We start from the raw sequence: 22,682 nt of genomic DNA on the forward strand, positions 1-22,682 counted from the left end.
CCAATTTTAATAACTCAATTTTCACTACATTCATCTAGTAATCCGATGTGGTCCCGAAGTGGCTTGTAAAGTCAAGTAATTTTGAGAGCTACTGTATAATTGTAGATCATCAATGAACAGGATAAGATCATCTGCAAAGAGTAGTACCTTCACAGTACCATTCCCTTACTGATATGCCTGTGTATAAGTTTGAAACTTCTATGTCACTCCTGTGGTTATAGGGCTAGATTGAATATAAGTGGGGATAGGGGCACCCCTGACGTTTCTTCTTTGTTATATTAGATTTCAGTAAATCGTGACTTTCATTCAAGAAATAAACATTTTGAACTGTTCACCCTTCACCTGGCTCTGACATTATCCCCTTCAAACTTCAGGCCATACCCAGGGGTAAAGTCTTTTTCCTCAGAGGGTCAGGTGTGAGTAGGGGTATTCTATTTTATTATCAGCCCTGTAATAACCACCCATGAAAATGGTGTTACCTTTAGTGACGCACAGCAGGACACTTTCTTCTTCTGGAGGGCTGGAGCATCCATCTCATCCTGGACGATTGTGTTGATGTTTAGATTGTTGAGCTCACTGCTTTCTTTCTCCACCGCCATGCTCCACGATTATCCTACACATCGATAAATATGAAGTAATAATCAGCATGTAAAAACAAGTGCAACATAATATTATCAATCCTCTCAGTTGCACCTATACTATGGTTAGACTAATTCTTATACTCCAGTTGCATTAATTATTCTGCTTTTATCATTTATACCCCAGTCACATCTAGTGCTGCACTAACAATCCTGCACAAAATGAGCCTACCATTAAAGATGTCTACACTGCAGTTACTAACTGCAGCAAAGCGCTTCTTTCCCTAAACACACAAAAGGGGAGCCTTTAAGAGAATATGTATTTTATTAGAACAGATCTGAGGAAGGTCTCAGAGAATTAAAGAGGTAGAAGACTGGGTCAGCTGCTTGGAATTTAATGCCACAGAGTGGCATTACCACCTTTTGTGCCTCTCTACTATCTGCTACGGTTGATTCTGTGTCATCCTGTGTATTTATTGCCAGGTACTGCATAATGTGAATCTGTACTTCTGATTTTGTAACTGTTTAAGTGTAATGTACCTGGTTCACCAGCAGATGGCGGCACCAATGGCAGAGCTGTGTTAGCTACAATGGAACCCTTCTTCCATTCTAGCCCCCTCTCTAGAGGAGTTTAGTCAGTGAAGGTCAGTCTAACCTACCCCTCCTAGGGGAGGTTGTGTCTAGTCTACCCCCTGCAAGGGGAAGGGTGTGCGCAAGCCAGGAAAGCACAGCTTCAGCTCTGCTGGGTATAGAGGCCCAAGCTGCAAGCTTCAGAAGCCAGGAGAAGAAGTTCCAAAGACAAAGATACAGATCAAGATAAAGACAGAGTCAGACTACTAAGCTAAGTTCAGCAGAAAAGAAAAGTTTGTATTTAATCCTGATAGCAGAGCTAAAGAAATTCAGATGTAGCAGAGCAGAATGTGTTTGCCTGCCAAAACTTATGCCAAAGCTTGCTAGTGACCAAGATAAAGTTAGACGATTGTTTTCTGATGCAAGTTTATTCAAGTAAAGCTGTCTTCAAAGTTAATACAAAGTTTGGACTCAATCATTTCTACAAATCCCTCAACTATTTCCACTGTTTGCACTGCTTCGGACGACTACACCTGGGGTTCCAGGATATCCAGGTAGGAGCACAGTGACACGTGCAAAGTCACAACACCTAAAGGGACATTATAGGCTACCCTTACACCACTCTGTCATTCCTACATCAGGGTACCACCTATCACCAACACCATCTACTTGAGGGGCCCCATTCCCTGTTGCTGAAATGCAAGGTCACGACAAACCAAAAACTCTTTAACTTTAAGGGACCCATGGTAGTACCCTGGCCATTGCAGAAAGATCAGGTGTCTCATTTCAGAAAAGATGTGGGAAAAGTGGTGCACGATGTTTCTTATTTGCTGAGCAAAGCCAATGACCTGTAAAACAGGCTCTGTAGAAATCATATACGTCTTGTGGGCATACCTGAAAAAGCAGAGGGAAAAATGCGTGGTCTTTTTTGAGCAGTGGCTCACTGGCACTGCGAAATTTGGAAAGGACACTCTCTCTAATCTATTTGCTATTGAAAGAGCCCACAGGGTGCCCTTCTGCTCTCCACCACTGGGGGCCCCTCCAAGGCCAGTTCTGATCAAGCTGATGCACTTTAAGGATAGAGACACTATATTGCGTAGAGCCAGAGACCACACAGATGTAATAATTGATGGCAGGAAGATATTCATCTTCCCTGATTTTTCAGCGGAAGTACAGAAGAAAATAATAAAATTTGTGGAGGTGAAACGACACCTGAGAGAACGCCAGTTGCCATATTCCATGCTATACCCATCGAAGCTGCGAGTAGTAGAGAACGGAGAAATTAATCTCTTTGGCACACCTACCACAGCTGTGCAATGGCTGGAACCTACAGCTCCATCAGTAGAACCTGCAGCCTCAAATGGATGACAGCTTGGAGGTTAAGAAGCTATGTGGGCCAGCTTGTGCGGACGACTATGCTGGTGCCCTTGGTGATAAATATATTTTAATGTATGTAAGGCGAGTTTGGGAGAGGAGTGGAATGGATGCAGTATAGCCTGGGTTATTTGCTGATATTAAAGGCTACCTTTTTGCCGTCTGTATTCCATCACTCATCCCTAAGTCGGATCACCCAGGATGTTTTAAAGACACCATATGGGCTACAACTTCTGCTTATGTTTGCCGCACTGTTGGGCTGGGTGCCATATCACAGCCCCAACTCTCACTTGAGAGCCTCAGGAGTTAACACTTGTATAGTGGGGGGGTGGAGGGATACCTCTGCGTAGTGTCTAAAACTAATTTTTGAGAGGTGTTGAGGAATATGATCTTTTCTAGGGCAGCCATTGTGAAGCTGGTAGTGTTGACCCCGAACTGCAAAGCTGGTGTCCGTACCGAACTTTGCGAGTTCGGGTACCTTGGCCTGAACTTTGCAGCAAAAGTTTGGGTTCCAGTTATGTGTTTGGGCATTTAATAAAGCTTGTTGAAAGGCTGCAGGGCAGCCAATCAACAAGCGTTTAAGCTGTGGGCACTTAGAAGCCGTCACAGCCATGCCTAGTAATGGCATGGCTGTGATTCGTCAGTGCATCATGTGACCCAGCCTCTATACAAGCTGGATCACGTGTAGCACCGCCCATCACCTCTGAGTAGTGCGGGGACAGGAAGCAGGCACCTGAAGTAAGGGAAAGTGTTAGGAATCTCATCTGGCTATTTATGTTGTGGGTGCAATACACCAGCTTGCAATACACCCCTGAACAGAAATATAATAATTCAACTGGCTGTTAATTCTGTGGGTGACCTATAGCAATCTTTTGTGGGTGCAATGCACCATTTTTGCACCCCTGACACAGAAATATTATAATTAATCTGGCTATTAATTCTGTGGGTGACCTATAGCGATTTTTTTGTGGGTGCAATGCACCGTCTTTGTACCCCTGACACAAAAATATAATAATCTGTCTGTTAGTTCGGTGGGTGACATATGCCCATTTTTGGTGTGAGGTACACCTGCACTGCATACATGACAGGGAAATTAATATAGTTAATCCATCTGTTAGTACAATGGGTGACATATACCAATTTTGTTGTGTGAGATACACCTGAACTGCATCCGTGACAGGGAAATTAATATAGTTAATCCGTCTGTTAGTTCGGTGGTTGACATATACCCATTTTTGGGTAGATTGGGTGGCTGACAGTGCATCTAGTTCCTTCACATTGTCTCCCACACGATCCCCTGCTGAAAGCACAGAGTTGGCACCTACAGCCCATGGGCAAATCAGCCAAGCAGTCTGAGCCCCAAGTTATGCAGCAGTCTCTTATGCTTTTTGATGACTCTGCTGGCAGGGTTTCCTTGGGCCTGTAGGTGGAAGAATATGTGGAGGATGATGAGGTCCTAGACCCCGAATGGAATCAAGGTCATGCGAGTGATGTTTGCAGTTCGGAGGAAGAGGTGGTGGTCACACAGTGCCAGCCACACAGCAAAAGAGGGAGCAGGTTGCAAAAGCAGAGTGGCCGTCCCCTAGCCAGTATGCCTGCTACTGCCCACCGCACCCAGGGACTGAGCACCCCAAAGCCATCTCTAAGGAGTTCCCTGGTCTGGCAGTTGTTCCTACAATCTGCTGATGACAATACGCGAGCCTGAAGAGAGGCATAAATGTTCTAAACTTCCGCACCACCTGTATGACCAGGCATCTAAATGCAAAGCACAAGCTGCAGTGGAGTACACACCTCAAAAACCACAAAAGAACTCGGGCTACTCCTGTTCCCTCTACTGCTTCGGTCTCGGTCTCTTCTTCCCCCCTCTGGCGTGAACGTGGCACCCGCCACCCCACAAACAGAGGATGTGGCAGCAACACTACCACCTCCACCACCGTCACGTCACCAAGCATCTCCACACTGTCCCATGGAAGCATTCATCTGTCCATACCCCAAACACTGGAGATAAAGAGGAAGTATCCCCCCTACCCACTAGTGTTGGGCACTAATATTCAAATATTAATAGGCAAATATTGGCACTTTGAGAATTCGCAAATATTTAGAATATAGTGATATATATTCGGAATTTCAAATATTCTAGATTTTTTTTCCATCAGTAACCTCCCTTTTTGAATGTGGGCCAATGAGAGGGCTGCAACATCCCTAGCAACCAATAGGAAAGTTGCCGACCCCTTACTATATAAAAACCTCCCCAGCAGCCCTTGCATGCAGTATTTTGCAGATCTGAGAGAGAGCAGTGTTATTACTGTGCTCTCTGCTTCCCTGTGTCATTACATTAGATAGTTAGTCAGTTAGTTAGAAAAGAAAAAAAGCAGCACACATTAATGGCGGGTGCAAATCCTTCCAAGGACCTGAGACCAAAGTCCCATGTAAATATACATGAAAAAAGACAGCAGCACTCCAAAATTGTAATAAAAATAAGTGGATGGTTTATTAATCCATCTAACAGCAACGTTTCAGCTCTCTCAATGGAGCCTTTGTCTAGCTGAGTCAACATGTGCACATTGTCATATATATATAGTGAAAACAATATACACCCAATACATTTACACGATTAATCAATAAAACAATGTATAAACGTGAAAATGACATTAAAAAACATAATTCATTTGTAAAAATATTGTAATGTCATGATTTTTCAGTGATAATAAATATAAAGTGCAAACGATTATTAAAGTAATGTTAGTGTTCCATATACGTAATTGTCAATGAACCTACATAATTGTGCACAGTGAATACTGATTAAAAAAATTATTAGAACCTTAAAATCATATGGAGCAATCACACATGGTCCATTGAGAGAGCTGAAACGTTGCTGCTAGATGGGTTAATATTTAAACCATCCACTTATTTTCATCACAATTTTGGAGTGCTGCCGTCTTTTTTCATATATATTTACATGGCACTTTGGTCTCAGGTCCTTGGAAGGATTTGCACCCGCCATTAATGTGTGCTGCTTTTTTATTTTATTTTCTATTTACTGGACCCTAAAAAGCTTAGCACCTGAAGTATGGATCATACAAATGGATGTGTTAACCCTGATGTTTTTTCCTACACATTGGAGGATGAGGAACAAATACTACAAAATGCAGTCAGAGATGTGACTTTTTTATCTACACTTTCTACTACTGACATCAAAAGGAAGTTTGAAAATTAATCTAAACGTTTAATTAGCTTGGAATTACATCTTGCTACTTTCAGCGAATACCATCATTCACACAGGATACCAAGAGGCATACACTCTCATTTAAAGGGGTTGTCCGGGTTCAGAGCTGAACCTGGACATACCCTTATTTTCTCCCAGACAGCCCCCCTGAGGCTAGCATCGGAGCATCCCATGCTCCGATGCGCTCCTGTGCCCTACGCTAAATCGCACAGGGCACAGGCTTTTTTGTTTTCAATAACACACTGCTGGGCGGTAACTTCCACCCAGAAGTGTGTTCGGTGACGTCACCGGTTCTGAGGGGGGGGGGGGGGGGCTTTAGCTCTGCCTTAGCCATTTTACTGGCCAGGGCAGAGCTAAATCCTGCCCATCAGTGTCGGATCTCCTAAAAATGCCTTTGCCCTGCGCGATTTAGCGCAGGGCAAAGGAGAGCATCGGAGCATGAACTGCTCCGATGCTCATGTCAGGGGGGCTGCCGGGGTAAAAATGGAGGGATGTCCGGGTTCAGCTCTGAACCCGGACAACCCCTTTAATACCAGATTTATTTTTGAGGAATACTGACTTTTGTGCAAGATTCATCCAAATATCAAATAAATATGCGTTTTATATTATCTTGTTAAATGTAGAATTCCTACAAAAGGAAAAGGCAATGGTACAAGCTAGTATTGATGACATCACAGATAAATTGAGAAATGCTTTATCTACTGAGGACTTGGAGACCTATATTTCCAACTGCCAATTTCCCACCTAGACAATTTCAAAAGGGATCTACAGACCAAGAAACTACGTAAATAGATGAGCGATATGGACGATTATACTACTGGCTATGTATACAACTGGCAAGGCGATCTAAGGAGAAATCGGTAGACAGGGGGAGATAAGCATGGATCCACAACCCCATCTGCATTAACGAAATCACAAGGCCGCATCTCAAGAGAGACTGTTACATCAAGGGAGGATTCAAGCTCCATTGCTGCATCAGCTGCTTTTTTAGGGCTAAACCCTGACTTGGCAGAACTCTCCGAGGGGGCAAACAACAACATAAATGGAGGAAAAGAGAAAAGCATTAAAGCCCAGAGGGGAAGCACTTTAGGATTCAAGACATAGTGGTAAATATTGCCTCTGTTGACCTTGATGCTGCTCAGATGAATGTGTTAAATAAGGGTCTGTCCTATTGCCCCGTAGCCACAACCAGGTGGTTTGATGTAGAAATGGATCCTCACAGATTCTTTCACTTAATCAAGTTAAACATTTGGTTTGAGGAGCAGCAGGATAGACCACAATCTGAAATTATTCCAAAAAGTGAACTATGTTTGAAAGACGCAGGTTTATTTTTGAAAAATGATTTTTCCCTGTAATAAATCATCCTGCTATGGAGGCTTTCAGTATTGCAGTTATACGTGATACTGAGAAACTCAAACAGGATACATTGAACCAACCACTTTAATTTGCAAATATGACGAGGAAATGAAAGCACTTGGGGATCTGGCTTCGAATCACAGCCTCACCATCAAGTCGGCTGACAAAGGTGGTGGGGTTGTGGTCATGGATACCAGATCATATGTGGAAGAGATTAGACTTCAGTTGGCAGATACTAAAATGTATGAAAGGATATATAATGATCCAAAATGTATGCTCTTGAGAGAGCTAAAAGATATACTGAATAAGACCAGAGATGGGGGTATTATTGATGATAAATTGTTTGCCTTTTTGTATTGTGAAAACCCTGTTACACCTATACTATACACTCTGCCAAAGATTCATAAGTCACAGATTTCTCCTCCAGGACGTCCTATAGTCTTGGGTAGAGGCTATCTTTTTTGTAGCACTGCTGTCTTCTTGTACAAGATTTAAGTCCATTTGCTATATCTGTTAAATCTTATATAACAGACACAAATGATTTCTTGTTCAAGATAGACAATTTAATAATTCCATTCGGTACCATTTTGGCGTCATTTGACGTGGTGAGCCTATACACTTCCATAGAGCATGAGCTGGGCCTTCAAGCGATACAACATAGCCTACTGAAGACACAGTATATCACTGACTGCAAAGATTTTTTAATTGCTTTGTTGAGATTTATACTCACACACAATTATTTTTTATTTCAGGATGATTTTTTTCTTCATTTGTGGGGGACCGAGATGGGGTCGAATGTGGGGCCGACCTATGTAAATCTTTACATGTCTCATCTTGAGGAGTTTTTCGTCTATGTGAGCCAACACTTTAGGCATGTACTGGGGTGGTGACATTACATAGAGACGTTTTCCTGATATGAGTCAGCGCCACGGGAGGACCTCATGGTGTTCCACACATTCCTCAATACTATTGATACTAGTGTCAAGTTTACCTTGACCTATTCAAGTGAGACAATACAGTTTTTGGAAACCCAGGTAAGCATATGTGAGCAGAGGCTGGATACTGACCTATATGTAAAGCCAACTGACAAAAATACTTTATTACGCTATGAGAGTCATCACGCTAGAGCCATAATTAGGGCCCTACTTTTTAGCCAGATGTTGCAGGTTAAAAAGATTGTCCGGGACACCTCTTTAGTGGAAACTAGACTACAGGAGATGAGGTCCAAATTTCGCACAAGGAGGTACCCAAAGAAACTGATTTCAGAAAATCTAGAAAAAATTAAATCCCTGAGTAAAGAAGAGATTTTAAAAGGTTCTCTTGGATCTGAACAATCAAAAGTGAGACTTCCTTTTGTGTCAGACTACAATAGAAATAGTGGTCATATTTCTGCCATTTTGAGAAAGCATTGGAGAATACTTACCAGCAATTTTGGGAATATTGAAGAATTCAAAGCTCCATATCGTAGAAATCGCAATTTGGGTGACAGACTTGTGAAATCTGATATAGGTTCCTCTAAAGTGACGTGTGACACATGCTTTAGTTCTACCCATCGAGGTTGCTACCCGTGTTATAATTGGGTCAACTGCACTCTTATTGTACGAGGTGATTCATTTGTCCATCCCTCCTCGAGTTAAACAATAAAAATTAAACAATACTTAACGTATGATTTGGCCTATGTGCTCTATCTATTGATTTGCCCATGCCATTTATTTTATGTGGGTGAACCTACCAGGGATTTAAAAACCCGGTTAAATCAACACAGATATTCCATCAGAAGGCAGAAATTAGATCTACCAGTATCAAAACATTTCACTGAGGCTAAACATTCCGAACGAGACTTACGTTTTAGAATTCTAGAACAAATCCATTCCGAGACATGGAGGTGATAGGACGATAACGTTAAAGAGGAGAGAGCTTTATTGGATCTATACATTGGAGACATTGAAACCTAAGGGTCAAAATGTGGAATTTAAAGTGATTTAGACAGTCTCCACCACTATTGTACTTTTTTGCTCTGAAACTTCAATGTGTAGGAAACTTGCCATTTTTATAATTCTATTCTTTTTTTGTTTCTCTTGTAGGACATGAATAATTGGTTGAATATTTGGAGCAGTCACACTGGCAGTTGAATGGAAGGACCATACAGGCGATTCATGATTGAACTACTTATTCAGTTTGTGCGATATTAATGATATACAATTGTTAGGAAGCCGCAAAAATCGTGACCACTTTTATTGCTCGTACGTCATTGAAATGGGAGTAGCGGACTCGTGATGCTGCCATCTGGTATCTGATGATGCTATTAAGCAGCCATATATTCTATTTTGCTCCTAATATGTGATATGACCTATGCTCCCCCTTGACCTGGATGGGTACTCTGGTTAGCACAAATGTGACACCTGGGTTCCCTGTCCGAACTGGTTTCAGGGATCACCACCTTTCAATGAGTTCCTTAAGTGCTCCCTTTATACCCCTGGGGTGGTTACTTAGGTGCAGTAATGCTGGATTGTCAAGAGAGGGTGGGCGCTGCTAGCTAACGCTTGAAGCGCCTCCCTATAAGACTTAGAGGCACTTGGACCGGTGATGACACATGGGTTTACTGTGGTCAATTGTCCAGCCAGGGCACAGTTCTGGAGAATGATGAGGTGGAGGATGAGGAGGAGGAACCATGATCACAGCAGGGTGGCACCCAAACCAGCTCATGGCCATCACTAATGCGTGGCTGGGGGGATACAGAGGACACAGACGATACACCTCCCACAGAGGACAGCTTGTCGTTGCCTCTGGGCAGCCTGGCACACATGAGCGATTACGTGCTGCAGTGTCTCCGCAATGACCACCGAGTTGCCCACATTCAACTTGTGCTGATTACTGGGTGGCCACACTGCTGGATCCCCGTTACAAGGACAAAATACCGTCCTTAATTCCGTCAATGGAGAGTGATCGTAAGATGCGCTAGTACAAGCACACACTAGTAGACGGGCTGCTGGTGGCATTTCCCACAGCGGAAGCACAAGGGGAAGGCAGAGGAGGAGGAAGAGATCGCCAACGCAGCTGGGGAACCACCAGCACCTCAGAAGGCAGGGTTAGCATGGCCGAAATGTGGAAAAGCTTTGTCAGCACGCCACAACAACCAGCATCACCAGCTGATATGGAACGTCTTAGCAGGAGGCAGCATTTCAGCAACATGGTGGAGCAGTATGTGTGCACATGCCTACACGTACTGAATAACAGGTCTTCCCCCTTCAACTTCTGGGTCTCCAAATTAAGCACATGGCTTGAGCTTGCCCTTTACGCCTTGGAGGTGCTGGCCTGCCCTGCAGCCAGTGTATTGTCTGAACGTGTGTTTAGCACGGCAGGGGGGCATTATTACAGACATGCACAGCCGCCTGTCCACAGCCCATGTGGACAAGCTCACGTTCATTAAAATGAACCAGGCATGGATCCCTCAGGACTTGTCCGTACCTTGTGCAAAATAGACATGTATACCGGCCTTACCCAGCCATTGTTATACTACAGCGCAATTGCTTATTGTTGTATTTTGGGTATTTCCCACTCTTTTGGAGTGTACCCTAATAAAAAATAAAAAATAAATAATGAAAACCAAAAAACAGTGTTGGCTACCTCGTCCTCCTCCATCGCCTCTTCCACATACACTGCTACGTCCACCGCCTCCTCAAACTCTCACTATATATGGACCTCCAATCAAGATTATATATTTTTTTTAATTTGCACGTATTTTATTTTATGCAATTTCAATAATTTGTTATATTTTCGGGTGAAATTCACCAATTTTTTGGGTATGATATACCCCTGCTCTACCTAGTAGACAGGTAAAAAAAAATCACTAATTTGGCTGTTACATATTCGGGTGAAATTCAATCACTAATTTGTCTGTCACATTCTCGGATGAAATTCACCAATTTCTGGCTGTAATATACCCCTGCTCTATCTAGTAGACAGGTAAAAACATTTGACTAATTTGTCTGTTACATTCTCGGGTGAAATTCACCAATTTTTGGGTGTGAAATACACCTGCTCTACCTAGTGGACAGGTAAAGAAAAAATCTAAAATTTTGCTGTTATATATTCGGGTGAAATTCACCAATTTTTGGGTGTGATATTCCTCTGCTCTAGCTAGTAGACCGGTAAAAAACACTTTACTAATTTGTCTGTTACATTCTCGGGTGCAATTCACAAATTTTTGGCTGTGATATACCCCTGCTATACCTAGTAGACAGGTAAAAACATTTAACTAGTTTGTCACTAGTTACATTCTTATGTGACATTTGACTATTTTTGCCGTGATTAAACCCTTGCTCTGCATAAGTGACTGGGACATAATTTCAAAAAAATCGTCTGTTACATTGTCAGGTGACATTTTACAATTTTGCCGTATACAAACCCCTGCTCTGCATAGGGGACAGGGAATTCATTTAAAAAATGCTTCTTTAATTGATGCTCGCCGCCGCCTTTACTTGTAAGCTTCGCCTTCAATAATTTGTCCCACTTTTCCGCTCGATCAACATTTAATTTCATCCATTGACCTCCTTTGGATGTGGCATCTCTTTCTCACGCTCCTTCTCCGGTGTGGAACCCTGATTCACCGATAACCGCGATCAAGAAAAGACTCAGAAAAGAACAAGGCTCAGAAAATAACATGGAAAATTGATAGAGCAGATATCCAAATGTATCGTGGACATCACGGGGACGTGTGATCAGGCAGAAGTTATCTAGAATCAACGTTTCAAAATACCCTAGTGACATTACCTATAATTTTTTTATAATCATTCCAATAACAGGGCATCTTAAGAGTCCTGTATTGTTATTTATCGTCACTACCTCCCCAAATCGGGAATGGGTAATTGCCGCACGCCCCCTCCTTATTTTAGAAGCTTCTGCTTTAATACTTTGTCCCACATTTCCGCTCGATCATATTGAATTTCATCCATTGACCTCCCTTGGATGTGGTATCCCTTTCTCACGCTCCCTCTCCCGCCTGGAACCCTGATTCGCCGCTAACCGTGATCAACATGGTAGGCGCAGAAAAGAACATCGAAAGTTGATAGAGAAGATATCCAATTGGATCATGAACATCACAGGGACGTGCGACATGGTGGGGCAGTATGTGTGCACACGCCTACACCTACTGACTGATGGGTCTCCAAATTGGGCACATGGCTTGAGCTTGCCCTTTATGCCTTGGAGGTGCTGGTCTGCCCTGCAGCCAGTGTATTGTCTAAACGTTTGTTTAGCACGACTGGAGGGGGTTATCACAGGTTATATTTCCCAATGTTTTGGGGTGTACCCTATTTTAAACAAAAAAATAAAAAATAATAAAAAAAACTGTGTAGGCTACCTCCTCCTCCGCCTCCGCTTCCACCTACACCGCCACATCCACTGTCTCCTCAACCGCCTACTCCATATGGACCTCGTCCTCCGAGATTAAGATTATTCTTTTTTATTTTTATCTATTTTATGTTATTTAAAGTCATTTACCTTTCCACATTTGCCATGCTCTTAACCACATTTTGCTGCCATTTGCAGCCCTCTAGCCCTTTCCATGACATTTTTAGAGCCATTTTAGTGATCCAAAGTTCGGGTCACCATTGACTTCAATAGGGTTCAGGGTCAAGTTCGGGTCCCGAACTCTAACTTTTTTGTGAGGTTTGGCCGAAAAGTTTTGGAAGATGGTGAAGGAGTATGTATCAGACCGTGTCAACGTTCTCAGTGATCCCTCTGTGCCTTACAACTTTTGGGTATCCAAGCTGGACACGTAGCATGAACTGGCGCTCTACGCCTTGGAGGTGCTGGCCTGCCCTGCTGCCAGCGTTTTGTCAGAGCGGGTATTTAGTGCTGCTGGGGGCATAATAACTGATAAGCGCATCCTCCTGTCAACTGAAAATGCTGACAGGTTGACTTATCAAAATGAACAAGGCCTGGATTGCCCCTGACTTCTCTACTCCACCAGAGGAAAGCAGCTGAACATAAAGGCACTTTAAATGTGGATTTTATGGTGTATTGAATGCACTGTATTCCCATGCACCCCTTCCACCACAAAAAAGGGTATATGGTTCAATCTTCCTTTTCTCGTCCTCCTCATCCATCATATCAACATGCTTATTAGTCTGCCCTCACCCCTAATGTTTTAGTGGGTTAGCTCAGCAGCAGACCCTCACCCCTAATATTTTAGAGGGTCATCATCAGCAGGCCATCGCCCCTAATGTTTTAGATGGTCAGCTCAGCAGCAGACCCTCACCCCTAATGTTTTAGATAGTCAGATCAGCAGGCCCTTGCTCCTATTGTTTTTGAGGGTCACCAGCAGGCCATCAATCATAATTTTTCAAGGGTGTGTATGATGCCCTCCTTTATGTGTAATAAGGGTGTATTAGAGTCGCGGTTCCTTGTGATATTTGGCAGCCGTTTCACTTAGTGCATAGGCTTTATAAGTGTAGGAGTCCCACTACTTGAACAATTGTACCACAATGTGAATGAGGCCCTCCATTATGTGATATACAGGTTGTATCAGAGTGCCTCTTTATTGTAATTTTTGCCAGCAGTTGCACTTTATATACAAATAAATATACAGGAAAGAATGTTTCCTAACAATTTTTCCTCTAAAATCGATTTTAACTTCGGGTTTGTGCGTATTATTGCCAGTCTGTAAAAGTGACGTACTATTCGGACAACATAGTTTCCAGCAGCGACCTGGGAGTTCAAGATACATCCAGACCAGGGGCCAGTGGCGTACTGCCAATATAGGCAGACCACGCAGCTGCTACGGGGCCCGTTAGGGGACGGGGACCCGGAGTGCATGGAAGCAAGGGCCGGCCCCAGCTACCACACCCGCTCTTCTCTGCAGCTGGACTGCATTTAGTTTTACTTTGGTGAAAGGGACAGCACAGTACCTTGCAGGGCTTGTTCCTTTCTCCAAAGTAAACTTCACCGACCCAACATGAGCAGACGCCCCCCCCCCTCTCTGCAGTGTGATATTCCTTCATGTGTGAGGAGGGGGCGGAGCCAGAGGAGCGGAGGCAGCAGCAGGAGATAATGGAGGCCCCGCTCTCTGACCTCCTGTGTCACTGTGCCTCCAGTATAAAGTGCAGTCCCTCACTGGTCCTCCTACACAGCAGCAATGGGGTAAGTTACTGTGGGAGGGAAGTTAGAGTCCTGAAACTGCTGCCCCTGCACATCTTGTGTCCCCCTGTTGTTCCAGCCCCTCACAGAGCTCTGCCCACTGACTATCTCACCTATACTTCATGCAGAGCAAGAAGTTATGTCTCCCAGTGACCCCCCCCCCCCTCCCCCATCAGTGGCATTTCAAATTTTCCCAATTTTCCCAGCCCTCATCCCCCTATGTATGATGCAATGTCTCTGGAGGTTATATCAGCACTGGAGCGTTATAAGAGGAGCGGCTGATATCAGTCACATAGGATGTAATGTCTCTGGAGGTTATATCAGTCCTGGAGCGTTATAAGAGGAGCGGCTGATATCAGTCACATAGGATGTAATGTCTCTGGAGGTTATATCCGTACTGGAGCGTTATAAGAGGAGCGGCTGATATCAGTCACATAGGATGTAATGTCTCTGGAGGTTATATTCGTACTGGAGGATTATAAGAGGAGCGGCTGATATCAGTCACATAGGATGTAATGTCTCTGGAGGTTATATTCGTACTGGAGGATTATAAGAGGAGCGGCTGATATCAGTCACATATAATGTAATGTCTCTGGGGGTTTATCAGCGTTTTTGTGTTATAAGAGGAGAGGCTGATATCAGTCACATAGGATGTAAATGTCTCTGGACAGTGCACTGCTCCCATCATTTAACCCCCCCAGGTGCCACGATCAATGCTGATCGCGGCACCTGTGAGTGAAGGCGGAGAAATGCGGTTCCCTTTAATAAAAATAAATTCTTTATCCGTAACAGTTTCAAAAGGTTTTTTATGCATTGTATTTCTTTACTTATTAGCAAATGGATGTGACAGGGGAGGAGCCGGGGTGGGTAATGGGCGGAGTTAGGGGGCCCAATTCTGATTCTTGCTATGGGGCCCAATGATTTTTGTGTACGCCCCTGCCAGGGGAGTAGCGTGGGGGGGCCGTGGGGGCCGTTGCCCCGGGGTGCAAAATAGCAGAAGGTGCCAGGCAGCAAACTCCGTTCTTCCTCATTGGCTTCAGGCTAGTGGCCTGAAGCCTATGAGGCAGTAGAGCGAGCGTAGTGTCTAGAATGGAGTTGATCCTAGGAGGTATGATGTCAGGGGGAGAGGCGGAGTCTCGTCATCCAGGAGGCGGGGCCTAAATATGTGCGGGAGATTCTACAGAGCAGGAGCAGAGTCTGCAGGTCAGTATGTGGAGGAGAATAGTGACTGTTATTTTTACTTGGGGGGGCTTTTTGCAGGGGCTGAAGGGAGAAGGAATCATCTTTGTACTGGAGGCTCTATGTTAGAGGGGTCTAAAGAGAGGGTAGTGGGGGTGATATTAGTTACATAGGACTGTATGCTGGAGAGGCTGAAGGCAGGGGGGTGATATTATTTTACATGGGACTGTATGCTGGAGGAGCTGAAGGCAGGAAGAGTGCTGAATTGTACATGGGACTGTTTGCAAGAAGGGCTGGAAGGCAGGGGGAGTGATGTATCTTATGGGACTGTATGCTGGAGGGGCTGAAGGCCAGCGGTGAAGAGAGGGAGGGTGATATTATTTACATGGGCTGTATGCAGGAGGGGCTGAAGGCAGGGGGAGTTTTGTATTTTACATGGGACTGTATGCTGAAGACAGGGGGAGTTTTGTATTTGACATGGGGGCTGAAGACAGGGAATTAATGTATTTTACATGTGACTGTATGCCTGAGAGGCTAAGTGATGTGTCTTACATGGGACTGTATGCTGAAGGGGCTGAAGGCAGGGGGGCTTGTATCTTACATGAGACTGTATGCTGGAGGAGCTGAAGGCAGGGGGAGTGATGTATTTTACATTGGACTGTATGCTGGAGGGGCTGAAGGCAAGAGAGTGATGTATCTTACATGGGACTGTATACTGGAGGGGCTGAAGGCAGGAGAGTGATGTACCTTACATGGGACTGTATGCTGGAGAGGCTGAAGGCAGGAGAGTGATGTATCTTACATGTGACTGTATGCTGGAGGGGCTGAAGGCAGGAGAGTGATCTACTTTACATGGAACTGAATGCTGGAGGGGCTAAAGGCAGGGAAGTGATGTGTCTTACATGGGACTGTATGCTGGAGGAGCTGAAGGCAGGGGGAAGGTTGTATCTTACATGGTACTGTATTCTGGAGGGGGTGAAGGGGGGGGCATAATTATTACTATAATACTACAGAGGATCCATTATAATACTAATAATAATAATAATAATACAGAGGAGGAAATAATAATAATATAGAGGGGCCAGTATATATTATAATTCTACAGAGGGCATTATAGTTATGGGCACTACGGAGGAGGGGAGGTCTGTTATCTTATCTGAGGATGATAGTAAAGTGAGAAATCCTAAGAAAAATCTGTGAAACTCTGCAGAGACGAGATGCGGCTGAAAGAAGTTATCGTGACGGTCCTATATCCGAATGAAGATGCTGAGAAAAGTCTACATCACAGGAGAGGTCACTCGATGTAACAGGTATGGTGCGGTATTCTCCTGTATGTTATGTCCATCCAAATATCTGTTTGGAGGAGGGTGGATATAGAATTTGGGCCACACTGCCGAAGCCTGGCACTAGACTTCAGGTCACACTGTCTGTGTTCTGAATTCTGGGGCCTCACACCCATCTACTACATTATCCTTGTGTTATCTGTAGTGTTACACAGGTGACATCTACTGCATTATTTGTAAAAAGGGGTGCTGGCAACCCACGCTACGCCACTGATCCAGACATCCTCCCAATGCTGTTCCTGAACAATTTCAGTGGTGTTTCCATCAATGGAGTTGATCATAGGAGGTATGATGTCAGGGGGAGAGGTGGTGTCTCGTCATCCAGGGGTCGGGGCCTAAATATGTGCGGGAGACTCTACAGAGCAGGGCACTGTAGGGGTATTATAAATCCAGGGGACATTATAGACATTCTTATTACTACTGGGGGCCCTATAGGAGCGACTTATAAATCCACCTTATTTCTGGGGGCCCTATAGGAGCGACTAAACTCGCCTTATTTCTACTGAGAGCACTATGGGAGGGCTGAGGGGTCTGTAGAGAGCTTTATTACCACTGGGGGAACAATAGGGGGCCTTATTTCTACTGGGGACTCTGTGAGGGCATTAGTAATACTAGAGGGCTCTTCTACTAATGGGGGCACTCTTGAGGAGTGTACTCACGGTAGGGGGCAGTATTACTAATGGGGCATCTTGGGGAGCATTATCACTGTTGGGGGCACTGTAGGGGGCAGTATTAGTAATGAGGGCATTCTAGAAGGGAATTACTATTGGTGGGACTATGAAGAGCATTATTACTATGGGGGCACTCATTTTTCTTCAGGATAGTATTTGGGGTATTGGGGAGCACAGCAAGCAGCAGGATAACACAATATGCTGAACTGGATAGACAGATGTCTATTTTCAGCCTTATAAAATACAGAGTTCATTTATGAAATCAGATATGTCAGTTTTGTGGCATAAGAAGGTCGCAATTTATGGCCACTGACATTTCGTGATCCTAACTACTTTTCACAGTAGTCTATGTTTAAGGCCCCTTTGACACTAGCCAGTTTTCTGCACGGGTGCAATGCGTGACGTGAGCGCATAGCACCCGCACTGAATCCTAACCCATTCATTTCAATGGGTCTGTGTACATGGGTGTTTTTTTTTCACGCATCAGTTCTGCATTGTGTGAAAAATGCAGCATGTTCTAGATTCTGCGTTTTTCACGCAGCCCTGGCCCCATAGAAGTGAATTGGGCTTCAGTGAAAAACGCATTGCATCCGGAAGCAAGTGCGGATGCAATGCTTTTTTCACTGATGGTTGCTATGAGATGTTGTTTGAAAACCTTCCGTTTCTTATAACGCGCGTGAAAAACACATCAAAAAGCATTGACCCGCACGGAAAAAACTGAACAACTGAACGCAATCGCAGACAAAACTGACAGAACTTGCTTGCAAAATGCTGCAAGTTTCACTGAATGCACCCTGAACTCATCCGGAGCCAATCCGTTACGCTCATGTGAAAGAGGCCTAAGAGCTAAAAGTGAGATTAGTCCTGGATTATGGATCATTTACTGTGAAAATTTTGTAAGAGTAACAAAAAAAGTTGCGACCTACACCAGGAAACCCCCTGGTCTACTTTTATATCTAAAGGTGTAAACCTCATACACATTAGCACATTACACTCGTGCATATATATTATTAAAAGGGTTGTCCACTTTCTGGCTACTTTTGACCAATCTGTATGTAAGATAACTATATGAAGATTGTTAATGCAGCCTTTGTTGATATTCTGTGACGTTTTTCTATATTTCATAAGTCATGCTAATTTTTAGGCAGATCTTCTGTGTTGTCCGCACAGAGGTCCTGTCCATAAAATGGCCGCTGATGGAGGGTCATGTGACTCCATGTGATGTATCCTGCAGTTAAACACACTGCACCTGCACTAAACTCCCAACAGTGCAAATTGGGATGGCAGGTCCAGTGTATTTGAACAGAGGCGGATTTGATTTGCTTGGTCACATGACCATCAGCAGCCATTTTATGGACTAGACCTCTGTGTAGACAGCACAAAAGACTTGGCAAATGAGATAGACGAGGCGGCAGATCATCATGAGGTCGTTATTATGGGGGACTTCAACTACCCAGATATAGACTGGGAAACTGAAACCAGTATATTTCACAAAGGAAACAGTATAACCAAAGACAATTACCTTTCCCAACTGGTTCAGAACCGGACCGGACTAGAGGGACAGCCATACTGGACTTAGTATTAATCAATAGACCTGACAGAACAACAGATGTGCAGGTTGGGGAACTCTTGGGAAATTGTGACCATAAAGTAATAACCTTCCAATTGTCATTCAAAAAAGTGTTTCTTAAGGGAGGAACAAAAATACCAAACTAAGAGAGGCCATAGGCCTAACTAACTGGGACAAAGTCCTCAAAATAAAAATACAACCACAAAATGGGATATTTTTAAAAGCATCCTAAAATATAATTGTGAGAGGTACTTACCTTATGGGAATAAAAGGTTAAGGAACAAGAAAAAAACAATGTGGATAAATAGAACTGTAAAGAAAACAATAAATGACAAAAAGAAAGCATTTAAATCACTAAAACAGGAGGGTAGTGAGGAAGCACTGAAAAACTATAAAAAATAAATAGAATATGTAAGAAACAACTAAAAGCAGCCAAACTAGAGACCGAGAGATTAATTGCCAATGAGAGCAAAACTAACCTGAAAATGTTCTACAATTATACAAATGGCAAAAAGTATAAATCTGAAGGTGTCGGCCCTCTACATAGGTATGAGGGGAGAGTTGCAGAGAGCGATGAGGAGAATGCAAAGCTATAAAAAAAAAAAATCTCCACTGTATTCACAGAATACAGATGAAATGCAGAATGTAAAAGTAAATTCCCCAATAAAAGTGCCCTGTCTGACCCAGGAAGAAGTATAGCGGCGTATTAAAAAGATTAAAATAGACAAATCACCAGGACCAGATGGCATACACCTCCGTATCCTAAGAGAATTAAGTGATGTCATAGCCAGACCCTTATTTCTGATATTTAAAGACTATATACTGACAGGGAGTGTTCCATAGGATTGGCACATAGCAAATATGGTGCCAATATTCAAAAAGGGTCCAAAAACAGAGCTCGGAAACTATTAGCCAGTAAGTTTAACATCTGTCGTGTGTAAACTGTTTATGCTGTTACACAGTTAATATTTACATTAATGTAGATGGGATTTTATATAGTTTATTCTTTGAACCATTTCCTATGAATATTCTTATGGTTGGCTATATGCTGCCATCTAGTGGTCTTTGTTTGGTAATGCACTTGTTTTCCATGTTCTCTTCCCTAAGATCTATGACTCATTTCCTTTGTTTGCAATGCTCCATCCTTCTTCTGGAGAACAGCACTTCCTGTATCATGATAGGATCCACTGGCGCTATATACTGGTCACAGCTGCAGTGTCACCGCTGTGACACAGTGACAGGTCTCACGCAGGTTGGAGGCAAGGAAGGGGTGGATAGTGCGGTCCACACCCCTGTTCCACCACAGGTGAGACAAGCTGGAGGTAATCAGCCTGGCATAAGGCACCTCCCAGAGTGTTAGAAAGGAGGGAGTGTGTTGCCTGTAGACAGAGGCCTGGGGGTTCTGTCTATGTGGCCTCAGCTGGGCTAGGCTAAGGGACCACGAGGCTAAGTGACAGCCTGGAATTTGGGGGACACAGTGACGCCTGTGGTACAAGGGCCACGAGGTCAGAGTCGGGAGGACTGCTGGACCACAATCCCCCAAAGGGACTTGCATTTGCTACAGCCTGGAGGCTGCTGGGATAGCTGAGAAAGCTGCATGTTATAACCGTGTCTGAACAGCTCTCTCTAGGTGAGTCAGGGATTCTGCACTATGTTTAGTTAGAGCCCAGCCGGGCAGGTATTTGTTTTGTAGTATGTTTGATTTGCTAAGGTGCCAAATAAAAGCGAAGTTTGGACCTTAAACTTGGTGTCTGGCAAAGATATTTGTGTGAATGACCCCCGGAGAAGAGCTAACCCCCTACAATTGGTGTCGGATGCGGGCAGTTGTCCCTGCTGATAAGTAAAAGTGCTGGAAGCCTGCTAGTTTGCAGGAGCAGAGACTGCTGGTGTTAATCTGGACATTTTTTTTCCTGTGGTGCAAACAGTGCAGGATTTAAAGGGCTAGAAGCCCAGTACAAGAGACTGATCAGTGGAAATAGCTGCAAAATGGTATAGCCCATGGGAGAAATCCTGCGAGTTAGTGATCGGTAGCAGAACTTCCTTCGTTCACGCTCACAGCTGAGCGGGTGACGTCACCACTTCAGAGCTACGGATTGCCGTTAGTCCCACAATACCAGTCAACGCGTTTCGAGTGAATTACGTCGCTCTTCGTCAGGGAATCAGTGGGATACTGCTGTAGTAGGGGTGGGCGATATGGGTGATATGGGCGATATGTGATATAAATTTGTGCCACGATATGGATTTTGTGCATATCGCCTATATCGTCGGACCGCGATATGATCGTGCTCTCTGCGCGCACAATGTTCTCCTGAGCCGGCACAGTGGAGAAGAAGGGAGTCCCTCCCTCCCCACTGTGCGCGGCTGCCGCTGACCGCCAATGAGAACAGAGGAGGAGGGGAGGGACTGACAGTAAATTATTGAGTTTTCACGATCTCAGTGAGATCGTGAAAACTCAAATCCGATGGTATAGTCTAACCCCCAGGCGTTCCCATGGTGACAGGGACGCTTGCCTGGGGGTTAGAATATAGAGGGCCACGCCGCTCACAGGAGTACATTTATAAACTAATCAGTAAGTTTAACTTTAATCATTGCTAATCTCTTTATTGGATTCCTTACTCTGTCTTACTCTGGTAACAGCAGGCAGTGCGGGCGGCGCTCACTCACTGACGTCACGTGCCTGCTCCTCCCACTAGGCGGCGGCAAGAGTGAGCACCGCCCGCCCGCACTGCCTGCTGTTACCGGAGCTAAGACAGAGTAAGGAATCCAATAAAGGGATTAGCAATGATTAAAGTTAAAGTTACTGATTAGTTTATAAATGTTCTCCTGTGAGCGTCGGTGAGGGGGATCTGTGGATGTCACTGTTTAGGGGAGGGGGATCTGTGTATGGCACTATTTAGGGGAGGGGGATCAGTGGATGTTACTGTTTAGGGGAGGGGGATCTGTGGATGGCACTATTTAGGGGAGGAGGATCTGTGGATGGCACTATTTAGGGGAGGGGGATCTGTGGATGCCACTGTTTAGGGGAGGGGGATCTGTGGATGGCACTGTTTAGGGGAGGGGGATCTGTGGATGGCACTGTTTAGGGGAGGGGGATCTGTGGATGGCACTGTTTAGCGGAGGGGGATCTGTGGATGGCACTGTTTAGAGGAGGGGGATCTGTGGATGGCACTGTTTAGGGGAGGCGGATCTGTGGGTGGCACTGTTTAGGGGAGGGGGATCTGTGGATGGCACTGTTTAGGGAAGGGGGATCTGTGGATGGCCCTGTTTAGGGGAGGGGGATCTGTGGATGGCACTGTTTAGGGGAGGGGACTCAGCTCCCTGCTGCTGTGTGCACAAAGCACTGCGCAGCAGGGAGAGTGTAAAGTCCTATTCACCCTGATAGATCTCTATTAGGGTGAATATGACAAGGGTTCTAGCCCTTAAGGAAGCTAATAGTTATTAAATAAAAAGTAAAAAAAAATAAAAAGTTTAAACACCCCCCAAATATAGAAAACAATATATCGTGATATATCGCATATCGCACATGCTTAAAATTATATCGCAATATAGATTTTAGGCCATATCGCCCACCCCTATGCTGTAGCTCATCTTAAATACACATCATACCCCTGTATTAACCCATTCAGCGCTGCTAATTATTTCTCATTCAAAGCCAAACAGCTCAACTTCCGCATT

General features: G+C 44.3%; 1 protein-coding gene across 5 annotated transcripts in view; it reads right to left on the bottom strand.

Moving 5' to 3' along the window:
- LOC122928542 (solute carrier organic anion transporter family member 1C1-like) overlaps positions 1–22,682 on the bottom strand; it is a 214,205-nt gene that overhangs the window by 135,291 nt on the left and 56,232 nt on the right. For all 5 annotated transcript variants that reach the window (XM_044281480.1, XM_044281477.1, XM_044281479.1 and 2 more), the window contains one exon: positions 480–613. In XM_044281480.1, the coding sequence (XP_044137415.1) occupies positions 480–599 (120 nt within the window). In that variant the 5' untranslated portion in view covers positions 600–613. The remainder of the gene's footprint in view (positions 1–479; positions 614–22,682) is intronic.

Source organism: Bufo gargarizans, chromosome 2 (assembly GCF_014858855.1).
Source record: "Bufo gargarizans isolate SCDJY-AF-19 chromosome 2, ASM1485885v1, whole genome shotgun sequence".
Classification (NCBI taxonomy): Eukaryota; Metazoa; Chordata; class Amphibia; order Anura; family Bufonidae; genus Bufo; species Bufo gargarizans.